This window comes from Mytilus trossulus, chromosome 6 (genome assembly GCF_036588685.1).
Source record: "Mytilus trossulus isolate FHL-02 chromosome 6, PNRI_Mtr1.1.1.hap1, whole genome shotgun sequence".
NCBI lineage: Eukaryota > Metazoa > Mollusca > Bivalvia > Mytilida > Mytilidae > Mytilus > Mytilus trossulus.
This window is the reverse complement of record NC_086378.1, coordinates 22307680-22321443: the sequence shown is the minus strand read 5'-3', so window position 1 is coordinate 22321443 and position 13764 is coordinate 22307680. Positions and strand designations below refer to the sequence as shown.

At 31.6% G+C, this 13764-nt stretch overlaps 1 protein-coding gene across 2 annotated transcripts in view; it reads left to right on the top strand.

The window, feature by feature from the left end:
- The window catches only part of LOC134720929 (transforming protein p54/c-ets-1-like), a 36983-nt gene that overhangs the window by 4500 nt on the left and 18719 nt on the right, over nucleotides 1-13764 (top strand). The window contains exon 3 of one of the 2 annotated variants that reach the window (XM_063583505.1): nucleotides 2837-3098. In XM_063583505.1, coding sequence (XP_063439575.1) covers nucleotides 2837-3098 — 262 coding nt within the window. Of the gene's footprint in view, nucleotides 1-2836; nucleotides 3099-12759; nucleotides 12843-13764 lie in introns of those variants that run through there. The other variant, XM_063583508.1, reaches the window with a different exon arrangement.

The following is a 13764-nucleotide window of genomic DNA, read 5'->3' as shown; positions in this document are numbered from 1 at the left end:
TTCCCCCTTTTACCAACTGCCTTGATTACTATGAGCAGTTATTTATATTCCCCTTCTCAAGTTTGTATCAAGCTGGCTGGTGTACAACAGTGGTTCCCCCTTTTACCAACTGCCTTGATTTCTATGAGCAGTTATTTATATTCCCCTTCTCAAGTTTGTATCAAGCTGGCTGGTGTACAACAGTGGTTCCCCCTTTTACCAACTGCCTTGATTTCTATGAGCAGTTATTTATATTCCCCTTCTCAAGTTTGTATCAAGCTGGCTGGTGTACAACAGTGGTTCCCCCTTTTACCAACTGCCTTGATTTCTATGAGCAGTTATTTATATTCCCCTTCTCAAGTTTGTATCAAGCTGGCTGGTGTACAACAGTGGTTCCCCCTTTTACCAACTGCCTTGATTTCTATGAGCAGTTATTTATATTCCCCTTCTCCAGTTTGTATCAAGCTGGCTGGTGTACAACAGTGGTTCCCCCTTTTACCAACTGCCTTGATTTCTATGAGCAGTTATTTATATTCCCCTTCTCAAGTTTGTATCAAGCTGGCTGGTGTACAACAGTGGTTCCCCCTTTTACCAACTGCCTTGATTTCTATGAGCAGTTATTTATATTCCCCTTCTCCAGTTTGTATTAAGCTGGCTGGTGTACAACAGTGGTTCCCCCTTTTACCAACTGCCTTGATTTCTATGAGCAGTTATTTATATTCCCCTTCTCAAGTTTGTATCAAGCTGGCTGGTGTACAACAGTGGTTCCCCCTTTTACCAACTGCCTTGATTTCTATGAGCAGTTATTTATATTCCCCTTCTCCAGTTTGTATCAAGCTGGCTGGTGTACAACAGTGGTTCCCCCTTTTACCAACTGCCTTGATTTCTATGAGCAGTTATTTATATTCCCCTTCTCAAGTTTGTATCAAGCTGGCTGGTGTACAACAGTGGTTCCCCCTTTTACCAACTGCCTTGATTTCTATGAGCAGTTATTTATATTCCCCTTCTCAAGTTTGTATCAAGCTGGCTGGTGTACAATAGTGGCCACCCTTTTACCAACTGCCTTGATTTCTATGAGCAGTTATTTATATTCCCCTTCTCCAGTTTGTATCAAGCTGGCTGGTGTACAACAGTGGTCCCCCCTTTTACCAACTGACTTGATTTCTATGAGCAGTTATTTATAATCCCCTTCTCAAGTTTGTATCAAGCTGGCTGGTGTACAACAGTGGTCCCCCCTTTTACCAACTGACTTGATTTCTATGAGTAGTTATTTATATTCCCCTTCTCCAGTTTGTATCAAGCTGGCTGGTGTACAACAGTGGTCCCCCCTTTTACCAACTGACTTGATTTCTTTGAGCAGTTATATTCCCCTTCTCAAGTTTGTATCAAGCTGGCTGGTGTACAGTTATTTAGAAATGATGAAATGTCCAAGTCATTTGTTACATATAATGCTGCAGTTATTGAAAATAAACAGAGATGACTTCGTCAATAGAAAAATAAAAAAAAATCTCTGGTCAATTTACCTTTGAATGTATCACTTAACAACTTCTCAATTAAGCAATCACGATTTTCTTTTATGAAAAAAACAAATCAGTAAATGGTGTGTTTACTTGAGTATTCTTTTAGACCACAGAATAATGTTTTCAAGTTAATAAAACGTGATTGATTTTTATATCTTAAAGACCAGTGTAAAATCAATCTGTTGACAGAAATAGCAGTCTAATGGAAAATGGCAATTAATGTTGTAGACCAAGTAATTATACTACAATTAATCTACAGTAATCAATAGTTATCTACCCCTGAATTTTACCTGAGTCGGAAAGTTGCATGACATTATCGCCAATTATAAAGACTATTTATTTAGAACAAACCTATTTGTTTGAAACTTTGCCATAAAATTGATATTGTTGAAGTACTTTGTTGCTTGTTAATTGTGATTGGACTTAAACGAACGAACTCTCACTTGACCTGTATCCTTTAGAGAACCTACTAATTAATAACGATAAACTTGCTGTTGTGTGTACATGTAGTACCAGTGCCGTGTGGGTCATATGGCACTGCAGTTGTAGGTACATGTAGTACCAGTGCCTTGTAGGTCACAGCGCGCAAAGTTTTTGATTGATTGTTATACATCAATCAAAGTTTTTAACCTCAAGATCAAAAATCGTCCTTTAAAATCACTGTGGTTGTTGAAACAAAATGTAAGGACAAAAAGCTGTGGTGAAATAGAAAGTCTGATAATCATACCAGATTTTTTTGTCAACCAACCAAATTGAATCAATTTAGCATAAGCCATTAATCACTTATCCAGATTGAAAGTTGCATCATGTCCAGTTGCAAATATTTCATGGATGTTCATGCAGTTCATTCTGAAGAAGAACATATGGAATAACACTAATAATTTTAGTGATCATTTTCTCTGCTTTTACACCACTACTTTTGATAATAAATTACTGGTAGATTAATTGGGTCCCATTTGAATTTACCTCTCTTATTCAGATCTAAGGACCCATGTAGACTTTCTCATGGCATAAACATTGTCAGAACATTTCCAATGATTGTTTTTGTCCAGATTTTCTGATGACCATGTCTGAAATTAAAGATGGCTTTTAGTTGGTGAATCTTGAACTCAACATGGAAAAATACTTAAACATGGGTTCTATATAATTTTGAATACAGTTAGAGTGAATGAAAAGACAGATGAAAGAGACAAAACTACATGCACAATGATAGATAACATACAATAAAAATCTAAATAACCATAATATGAATTGCCTTAGTTCATCCTGAAGTAATGATTGCAGTTATTCATATGAAACTGGCTATCTTTAATTCTATCTCTTTCTTAATATTGCAGGTTCATTACAACCCCCAGCTGACAGTTGTGATCGAAGATCGGTACAATTTCTGCAGACAAGACAGCATTGACAGCCATGGCTCGTCACGACAAGACAGTTTGGAGGAGGTATACAGAGGAAGACTTTGCAGGCAGGATAGTTTTGATGACCATCAGGTTCCCTCTCCAGGCAGCTTTGATCGTATGTCATCATGCAGCAGTGTTGACAGAGTTCCTTCCCTTGACAAAGTTCCATCAATCTGTTCAGACTTGTCTGATGATGGTAAGTAATAATCACATAGTAGTGTTGACAGAGTTCCTGCCCTTGACATTTATAGTTCCATCAATCTGTTCAGATTTGTCTGATGATGGTAAGTAGTCATTACAAAGCAGTGTTGAAAGAGTTCCTGCCCTTGACAAAGTTTCATCAATCTGTTCTGATCTGTCTGATGATGGTATGTAGTTTATACAAAGCAGTTTGTAGTAACTTTGTACAGAGTTCCTGCCCTTGACAAAGTTTCATCAATCTGTTCAGATTTGTCTGATGATGGTAAGTAGTCATTACAAAGCAGTTTGTAGTAACTTTGTACAGAGTTCCTGCCCTTGACAAAGTTTCATCAATCTGTTCAGATTTGTCTGATGATGGTAAGTAGTCATTACAGTGTTGACAGAGTTCCTTCCATTGTTTAAACCCAATTTGTTTGGTATTGGTATGTATAATTCGTAAGTAGTCATTATGTGACAGTTTGGAGAGAGTTCTTTCCCTTGAGGAAGTATCATCAATGATTTTTGATTTGTCTGTAGATGATAAGTATAATTGTGCTACAATATGGACTGAATTCTTGCCATTGACCAAATACATGTTCTGTCTTTTTGTTCAGATTGTCAGATGATAGTATGTGTAAGCTTGAAAGTAGACATACTTATAGGGCTGAGTTCTTACCGTCTTCGTTGCTACTCAGTTTGTTCAGATTGTATGATGATAGTATGTGTAAGCTTGAAAGTAGACATACTTATAGGGCTGAGTTCTTACCATTGTCGTTGCTCCTCAGTTTGTTCAGTTTTGTTCAATGATCATGACGATGGTATGTGTAATCATGAAAGTACTTATCCTGCAATTATGTGGACAGATTTCTGACCCTTGAAAAAGACTGGTCAGTTTATTCTTATTACTAAGTATGACTGCTATTGAATAATGAAACCTGTTATAGTGTATTGAGGCTGTTCAAATTCAAATTTGATATTATGAATACATTAAGATTGGCATATTGTAGTAAAATGACTATTTTGTATATTTACTAAGAGTGTTGGTCATCATGTGTTATTGCATGTACAAAATGATTTTAATTGAGACATCTTGAATAATGAGTTTAGTGATTCATATTCTAGTAGTAAATACATTGAACTATCAATATCATTCACTGTTAATTTAATATACTCATATTTCATCATGCTTGTTATGGCTGCCATTTTGTTTTTTCCAAGTCTACTGTTCTAGACTATTTTTTTGCCCCTTTTAAGGACAGCGTGGGGACTTTATATAATGTCATAGCAATAGTGATACCACTTTTGTGTCTGACAAATATCAAAATCTTGTTTGTTGGTCTTTTTTTTTAACAGAATTGCATCTCTTGTGGTCTTTGGTAATTGAAATAAAATTGCTGTTTCAAATGTGCTTTAGATGTTGAGATGATTTTAGTATGTAAGATAGTTGTATCATAGGTAATTTCAGATCTAGTTACCATTTTGCCTTATGTTGGTTTACATTAAAGACATAATTTGGCCTTGGACTTTTGGTTTTGTTTATTTCTGTGTAATGGTATTGCTTACAGATGAAGTTTGTGTTTTATTGCTATCGAGCTTGTTGGGATGGAATATTAGATCTCTAAACAAATTTGTTGCAGGTGGGGATAGGGACGTGTTTAAGTATTTAAAACTAGAAATTCTGCTAGGACTTAGATTATTCAATTATCTGCAGTCCTTGCTGTGCTCATGTGATGTCAGCTGATGTCTGATGAAAACAAAGTTAAATTTCCCCTCAAGCAGAGTCCACGCTACTTTATTATGCCATGTAAAGCTGTTTTTATTTACAATGTTCATAACAGGTCATAAAACTCATTCATAAAATTCATTAAGTTGTTGTGTTTTAATTAATGTTTGTAAACTTTTGTAGTTTTACACTCCATAAATAGTAAGATATAAGACAATATGAACTGGTAACTATGACAGATTGATCGTAGGTTTACCTATATGGGGTGATATTTTAACAAGGTGATGCCTTATACCAAGACAATCAAACTTGTCAATCTTTAATTAATACACTAAATCCATCACGATCTTAGTCATTTATGTGGGTTAAGAAGAGGTTTTCGTAAGGAAAGTGATTTCTACTATGGTTTTTCAATTAAAACATGGGCATAAAGTATAAAATTCCTCATAACAGATGGTCAAGTTTGATTGCTGTATTAAAAGCACACATTTCTTTGAAACTCTTATAGAATTATATGAACATTTCAAATGTTTGCTGCTGATGCCCCTTTTTGGGACCTTCAATTCTTTTCATTATAATTCTGTAATATACAATTTTACAAAACGTATTTACATTTTACATGACAAAAGTCGTACGATACATTTCTGATATTCTGATCGTAAGGTGGAGAACATTTATACAACTTTGAAAACATTTTTAACACCTACTTTATTTTAATTTAAGACACAGATACATTAATGTCATCGTGGCCTAGGATCAGGTCCTCTATATATCAACCTACTATGACCTGATAGAACTTACGTATTCTAAGCATGCTTAAAGTATGTTTATGTGACTGACTTCTTGTATTTTAATTGTTGACATATTATTTTCTTTCTTGCACTCCTTAAAAGATGTATCCTTGAAACGTTCATTAACTATTTTTAGTAGTCTATTTGATTATTAAATAGTCAGTCTATTTTTTGCTATGCAATTTATGCATATAGAGATATATGAAGATGTGGTATGAGTTCTAATGAGACAACTCTTAATCCAAGTCACAATTTGTAAAGGAAAACTATTATATATTACACAGAGCCTTGGCTCACACCAAACAGCAAGATTTAAAAGGGCCACAAAAAATTACTAGTTTAAACTTATTCAAATATTAAAAAAAAATATGATGACTTTTGTTTGGTAGTCAGTGATTTTGGAAAATAAAACCTGTAACAATTTTTGTACAGATTGGAAATATTATGATTTGACTGTAAATTCACATTTTGTAAGAGTTGTCTCTCTTATACTATTTGTTTTGAGGGTTTGGATTTCTATAATTAAATATATATGGAAATAAGGGTATTTTTTTTCTTTTTTTTTCTTTATGTTCAAAAACATTTTATTGAAGTTTATGAAGAGAGGAGGGAATTACTTTTATCTGGTAAATCAAAGAGATTATAATATGTTATGTAGTGATATCAGTCAGAAAAATAGATTTGTAAATATGACTAAATTGTGCACGCTAAGTATGTAAACAAAATTGCATAATTGAAAAGTACAATTAATGAATAGCATTAATGTTGTAATAATTGTTTGTAAGTAAATAAATGATACCATATGTAATTAATGAATACTCCTACAACTTTTATTTAATTATCTTAATTAGAATTTGTCTGTGACACATATACAAAAAAAAATGATGATCATTGTTTATATTGTTTTAAAATTGCCTTAAAGTCTATTTATACTTAAAACTGACGCTAATATTGGGATAGGCTTGGCTCTTTTTTGTTTTAAGTGATATTTAAAGTCTATTGTTATTTACTTCCCTGACGTGAATAGCAACGTTTCCTGATGTTTATAATTACTATATGTTAATGAATTTTAGAATTTTAAAAACAAAAGATTTTTTATGACAAGGCTTTTGAAATGAGAATATAAAGGAGAGCAATTTTGTGATTGCTTTTCATGTAAGCCTTGTATTAGTCATATCCTCATTGAAGTAATCTTTTATTAAAATTAAAAGCCGTTTGTTTTGTTTTGACTCAAAAGTGGTACGAAATTAACCACTGACTTTATAACTCTTCAATGTCAGTGGTTAACGAAAATTGTTTTGACATTGTCCCTCCAAATTATCTTCATTCATAAAAAGATGTGGAAAAGATAACAGTAAATAGCACAGATTGATAGAGAACAGGTACCTAGCAACTTTACAGGGGCTCCCCACAGGAGAGGATGTGTATCTGATGCATATCACCTGCATAATAAATAGCTTTATGTGTTATACCTATAATTAATAACCAAATTAGAACATGACAAGAGAAGACATTAATTTTCTGTTAATTATCACCTATACCTGGCATTATATGGTCGTTTGTATGTAAATACACAATATTACACTCAAGAGCCATAAGACACAGCTGTTTGCATTTAATTTGTGTATCTCTATTGCAAAGTTCATTCATAAAACTTCTTGAAAAGTATAAACATAATGACTAGACATAATATTTCACAAAAATTGAGAGATAATGTCAATTGTTTTTATTTTGCATAGATGGTGGCCTACCGTACATGTATTGTGAAATTTTATAAATTTGTTTAGATAACAAAGCATTTATCTATACAACAATTCATTTTCTGCTAATGTTAATCTTTCACCACTTTATATCAGATCTTGCTAAAATCTATATATTTGAAACTTTGCAGTTGGCTATAACATGCTCTGCATAAGATTTGGCTTCCAGAAAGTTCTCTTTTGACAGCTTTGTTTAATGCCAGTTTTCTGTTTATTTCTTTATAAAGTTCATCAAGTCTTGAAAAATATCAATGAAGCAGAAATACAGTAAACATATTTGCTGAAATAAAATGATTAAACGTTGCTGCACCCATATCATGCAAACTGGTTGCCCAGTCTTTTCTTGGTTATGTCAGTATTTCTTAAGGAACCAGCTGTGGATGATGACCCCCCAGAAGTAATTGACCATCCACTGGTGGTAGATGGTATTAAAAGCTTCCCCATAAATCATATCAGTCATGGTTCCTGAGAGAAGACTTGGATCTATGTACTAATTTTATTAATTTTGATTTGAATTTCTACCAGTTATAAATTGATTAATGTTGGTTTAATGCTCAAGAGCACACATTGGCCACGTCTAAGCTAACAAATGGAAGCCACAACTATGAGGCTTGTGGTCATGTATCAAAGACATATGTCCTATTTCTACCACCATATATTTCACATGAACAGCCCCTGTCAATGTGGTTACTTTGATTCAACCATCTCAGAAGAATGACACATTTACCCATATTGACACCCTCACAACATTATGCAACTTCAGATTTTCTACAGAGTTTCTGATTCTAGTATTATACCATGTGTTCCAGTAGTGTAAATAAGTATGTGCGTTGCAGTACAAAGTACCATTTAATCAGTATTACTCAAAAATGAATCAGATAGTATAAATTGTAAATAAAACAGTAATGGTTGTTTATGATGATATTTGACTAGTAAACACTGCTTGATGTTGTTTAATCCCCAGCAAAGAACATGGTCATAAAACTGTTATTCTGCTTGTATGTAAAGCTTATCTACCTTATTTAATGGTCCTCTCTCAGTTTTTATCTGCAATTGTGGGTCAATATGTAAACCTATCAGATATGCAACTATGTGTGCAGCTTTCCATATATTGGGTGTCAGAAGAATCTGGCAAAAACAATTGGAAAATATTCACTTGGTTTCTAAAGAAAATTGAGACCCATTACAATATTATGAAAGTTGCACTTAAATCTGGCTATTAGTTTTCTTGTTTGATTTAATCATAAATGTCATTTCTTGGCCTGTTATAGCTTGCTTGCAATTTGAGTTTTGCTCATTGTTGAAGGAGAATATGATATGCAAAAACTCAAAGAACAGTAATACAAAATTTATTTAGATGCCAGTAAGAACCATTACAATACTATGAAAATGGATGCAACTTGACTGATTACAGATTTCACTATCAGCATTTTAGCTCATATAAACAAGTGGTAAACAAGTGAAAAGTGGTTGTATTGTGTTGCAGTATATCATATTGTTTTGTACATAAATCAGACCATTATTTTTCTTGTTCAATTTTATTACTTTTGTCATTTCTTGGCCTTTTATAGTTTGCTTTGCAGTATTGAATGTTGAACAGTGACCTTAAGTGTCAACTTCTTAGTCATTTGGTCTCTGTTGGGGATATGTCTCATTGGCAAGCGTACCACATCTTATTACTTTAATATCTAGTCTTTTTCTTTTCTTTATACCTAAGTACCCAATTTCTACCTTGATGTGTTTTGTGTTTTCTCTGTATTTCATTGCATTTTATAAATCCTGGCACTGGATATTATTTATCTAACTTTTATATCTTGTCTTTTTCTTTTCTTGTACTTAAGCACCCAGTTTCTGACTTACTGTGTTTTGTGTTTCACAAACTATGGCACCTGAAATTCATTTGTTAAGTACCTGTAGTCTAGCTTAAATGGATACAAAAAGCAACAAAAAGAAACCTGAACAACAATGAATTTGCAAAAATATCTGTCCTATGATGGATAAAAAATAGTATTGACAACCTTATAAACTAGATTCATTGATGCAGAAATGACAATGTTGTTTACAGATTGATTTTATATGTTACAAAACTGTTATTTGTCTTGACCTAACTCTGATAAGGGACTAACAGTCATAATTGACCTCTGAATCTCAGATACTTTACAAAAATCAATTTTAAGATAACTTTTTTTTACCTTTATTATTGATTGTTTTTCTTAACTACTGATAATTAGTTCATAGCAGTAATTGAATATGAGGTCTTTTCAAAGGGATTTTTTTAAGGGGTAATTTGTAATTTTTAAAGAAATTTATTATCTATAATTTAGTAAACAAACAATAAGGTGCCAAATATTAAAATAAATCACTCATCTTTTAAGTGGTTGAGTAACAGTGACACAATAGAGGCAATTAAATTATCAAACACTTCATTTCATGAGTGACAAGCTCTGATGAAAGAAAAGTTCTCATATCTAAAAGTATTCTGGTAGTTGTGAAAATAATATAAGATAAAAGATTTTTTATACCAATAGCTAGGGTAACACCTTAAAAATCTTTTTTTGAAACTTTTTCTCTATGCTTTTGTATTACCTCACACAAATAAGATTGAGCAAATACAACATAGCAGTTATTTAGCCATTTCATTAATGTACATTTATACTGTGCTAGGATTATCTTTATACTGTTAAGCCCACAATGGATATAATCCTAGATTTTCATATCTTCAGCCTCCCTGTAATACTTCTTATTTTACTTATAATAAATTTTCATTCTTTTCCCAATAAAAAAAAAATTAAAATGCTGGCCTTTTAATAAAAGTTGATGATTTAAGTTAGAATACTTTTTCTTTTAGTTGCATGGCTACTCACAGATCTTAGTATGGAAATGGTTGCCAATTTCCTAGCAAGTTCCTTTTAATCTGACATTGCACGTGTGACGTTGCTTCCGTTTATATTTTTTATAAATTTTCAAGTGATATTAATTACCTTGATAGTTACAAAATAATAGTGATCAGTGGCGAAGTTTATAATGTTTTTTAATGTACGGGTAATGGAAGCATGCTTCACTCCCCCTGTCTGGCATATGTCATTGTATATACCTAACACATGTATAGCTCATAATTTTGTCAAGTCAGCAATATTCCAGATGTAGATATCATTCGCTGGAAACGATCTACAGGAATAAAAAGATGATGTATAAGTTTCGTTCTCCAACATGCTTCTGTGATATTAGTTTCTCCACCGATTTTTGATAGTTGGCATGTGGGTCTTGAAAAATGAGGCAGTTTCATTGTCTTTTAAAGTCTGAATGCTCTCCTAACCATGGATAAATCTGTCTTTACATCAATAATTTTACTGTCTGTCAATTTTGAATAACAATATTGATAGCAACTTCAAATGTTTCCAACCTTTCATAAATATATCTATTTTAATAGTATTCGTAGAGTATTCGTAGCAATCTTGTTTACCACGTTGAATCTTTCAGAAATATGTAAGTACAGTTGGAAACAAATCACTTATTGTACCTACAGCTGATAGATCTTCTTTACATAGAAATAAGAAGATGAAGTATTAGTGCCAATATTAAAAGACAACTCTCCATCAAAGTCACAATGGGTATATAGAAAACAATTACAGGTCAAAGTAAGGCTTGATGTATAGTATTCTTATGCATTGCTGAAAAAAATTAGGTGCTGCAAATTTTTAGAAATTTGTATAATTTTCAACTATTGATCATACTTTTCCTGCGTAAGGCCTGTTGAATTAAAGATGTATTATAAGTTACATATAATTTATTAATTGTTTTGTGAATTTTTTGTTATCTTGTGTCCCTTTACTTTAGAGACAATTAAACATGTATTAGTATGAATTGAAACGTTTTAAACTCCAAACTCTTGGTAGAAATCTGTATCACAGTTACAGCATTTAAACCTATTTCTTCGTGTTTCGGAAATGCCAGGAAGGCGATGGAATGTCCAAACTGTGAAACAGAATTGACGGAAATGTCGGTTTTGATCCATTGAACTTTTTACCCAGAAAACGGACATTGTCCATACGATTAAAATTAGGATGCAACTTGCAAACTGAGAACATATTTACCCAGAAAACAAAATAATTTGTGAAAAAATACAGTAGAATTAAAATGTTTTGCCAATTTGTTGAAAATTAAAATGTTATTTCGATAATTCAAATGACATCTGGGTGACAAGTATTGTTAGTGTCAGATGGAAGTTGACAAATTGTCCAGCTCTTATAAATTTATTCTGTAGCTGGGAGGCCCAGAAAAAAAATAAAGTTCAATAAATTATATTAAATTATCTCTTAGGACATTGTACCAGTCACTTAACATTGTCAAATCTTTTTAATTTGTATTTATTAAAAACTTCCATTTTCATAGATTAGGATGTAGAATGTCCGAATATTATTTATCTGATGAAGTTTTCCCCCCTACTAATGGATAAATTAGGGTAAATATGGATATTTAATAAGAATTCTGATGAATATGTGTTAAGTAGATGTGTCACAGTTAATGAATTGTAAGGAGGTTTCATATTTATTTTCTGTTATAAAATGTTACCATAGATATATCAGTTATATTTAGTAGGTTTTTATTATCCATAAACTAGGGACATATAATTTTATAACATTAGCTATCATAACTGAAAGTGATCTAAAATGGTTTTGGCTTGTAAATTAAACCTCTGTGTTGTATTTTTATAGCAAATTTTGAGACATATCAGTCAATTTTTAACTTGGTTGTTATTAATTTTATGAAGAAGTAAATTTTACTACTTTGAGATTTGACATGATAAATGATTTTTGTAAATTTTGAGATTCTTGATTCAATTTGAAAATATTTTTTTCATATTTTATCGTTAAAGATTTGTTTATAACTTGATTGTTTTGTTCTATTGTTTTTTTTTATTTTGAAAAAAAAAACTAAAAAATTATTGTTGACTGGTTTTTATTTCAAAATAATTGTTTTGTACTGATGTTTTTGATTGCATATAAACATTTTTTCCATATTTTTATTGTTAAAGACGTATTTGTATTTCACAAATAGATTGTTTTGGAACTGATGACGTTTTTATAAATGTCTAGTCTATTCATTAGTACTTTTGAAAAACAAAACTGTAGATAGTTAATTGACTAATGACGTGATAAAGAAGTTTTTATATTTGTCTTAGATATGCTGCCTTTGCTTATGATTATTGACATTTAAGATTTTGTAGTTCTCAGAGGGGAGATAATCCCCCACAAAGTGTGATGATTGAATCAACCCATTTGATAATAACACATTTATACAAAATAAGGATTAATTATCACTTAGGATCAGATTTGACAATAGTAAAAGTCATAAGAGGATTTCTTACAAAAACAAGATGAAATACTTATAAAAAGTCATTCTAAAAATGAGTTATTATAATTCATAAGACTGTTGGAGAGATACAAGCATGTTGCCTGATCTATTTTACGAACTGTACAATTTAGGTACGTTGTTTCAGATAGGAAAATATTTCCATGTATATATGTGTTAAGGAAATGTCACAGAATTGTATGTATAAATTATTCATTTAAAAAATTGAATTAAATGAATTTAAACAATGAGTTAGAGAGGTCAAATTATCCTGTTGTATACTGCAGTCAGATTTTCAGGAAAAAAATGAAAAGCTAAAAATTATATTCCCATGCAGTTAATTTTATGATAGGACTTTTGGAAAGTCTGTATTTTTATGTAACATTTGTTGCTAATTATGTTGATAAAATTGAAAACTTTAAAGTTATTGCAATTTGAAAATGAAAAGACAATTTTGGCCCTTATATTTTACATTTATGAGAATTGAAGTTTGAAATTTGTCTACACAAATACTCTGAAATATTTTAAAACAGTTTAAGAGAGATAACTCGGTCAGCTGTTCAAGAAAGTTTATTAATAGTAATCAAAGGTACCAGGATTATAATTTAGTACGCCAGACGCGCGTTTCGTCAACATAAGACTCATCAGTGACGCTCAGATCAAAATAGTTAAAAAGCCAAATAAATACAAAGTTGAAGAGCATTGAAATTGTATTCAAAGTTGCTTTTGCCATAAGTTTATTATTTTTATATCTCGTTATTTCTTTTTCAACCATGTTCCTCTAAACCATTTATGCTCAAGAAGATAAGACACACTATTTTAAATTTGACCTTTGACATCTAAAGTTTTTTTAAATTAAATGTTGTAACAGTTTATGTTTTTGGATTTTTTCAATGTTTTAAAAGTTTGAACAAATTTATAATGAAAAAAAGTATGGGAATTGAACTGCTTTGAAAACCTGTAGATTAAGTTAACAACATTGGTAACAAGATGTCTAAATATTATACGAAGGTTTCATTAGCAGTTTATTTTTTCAGCGGTGATCATTTTTATATT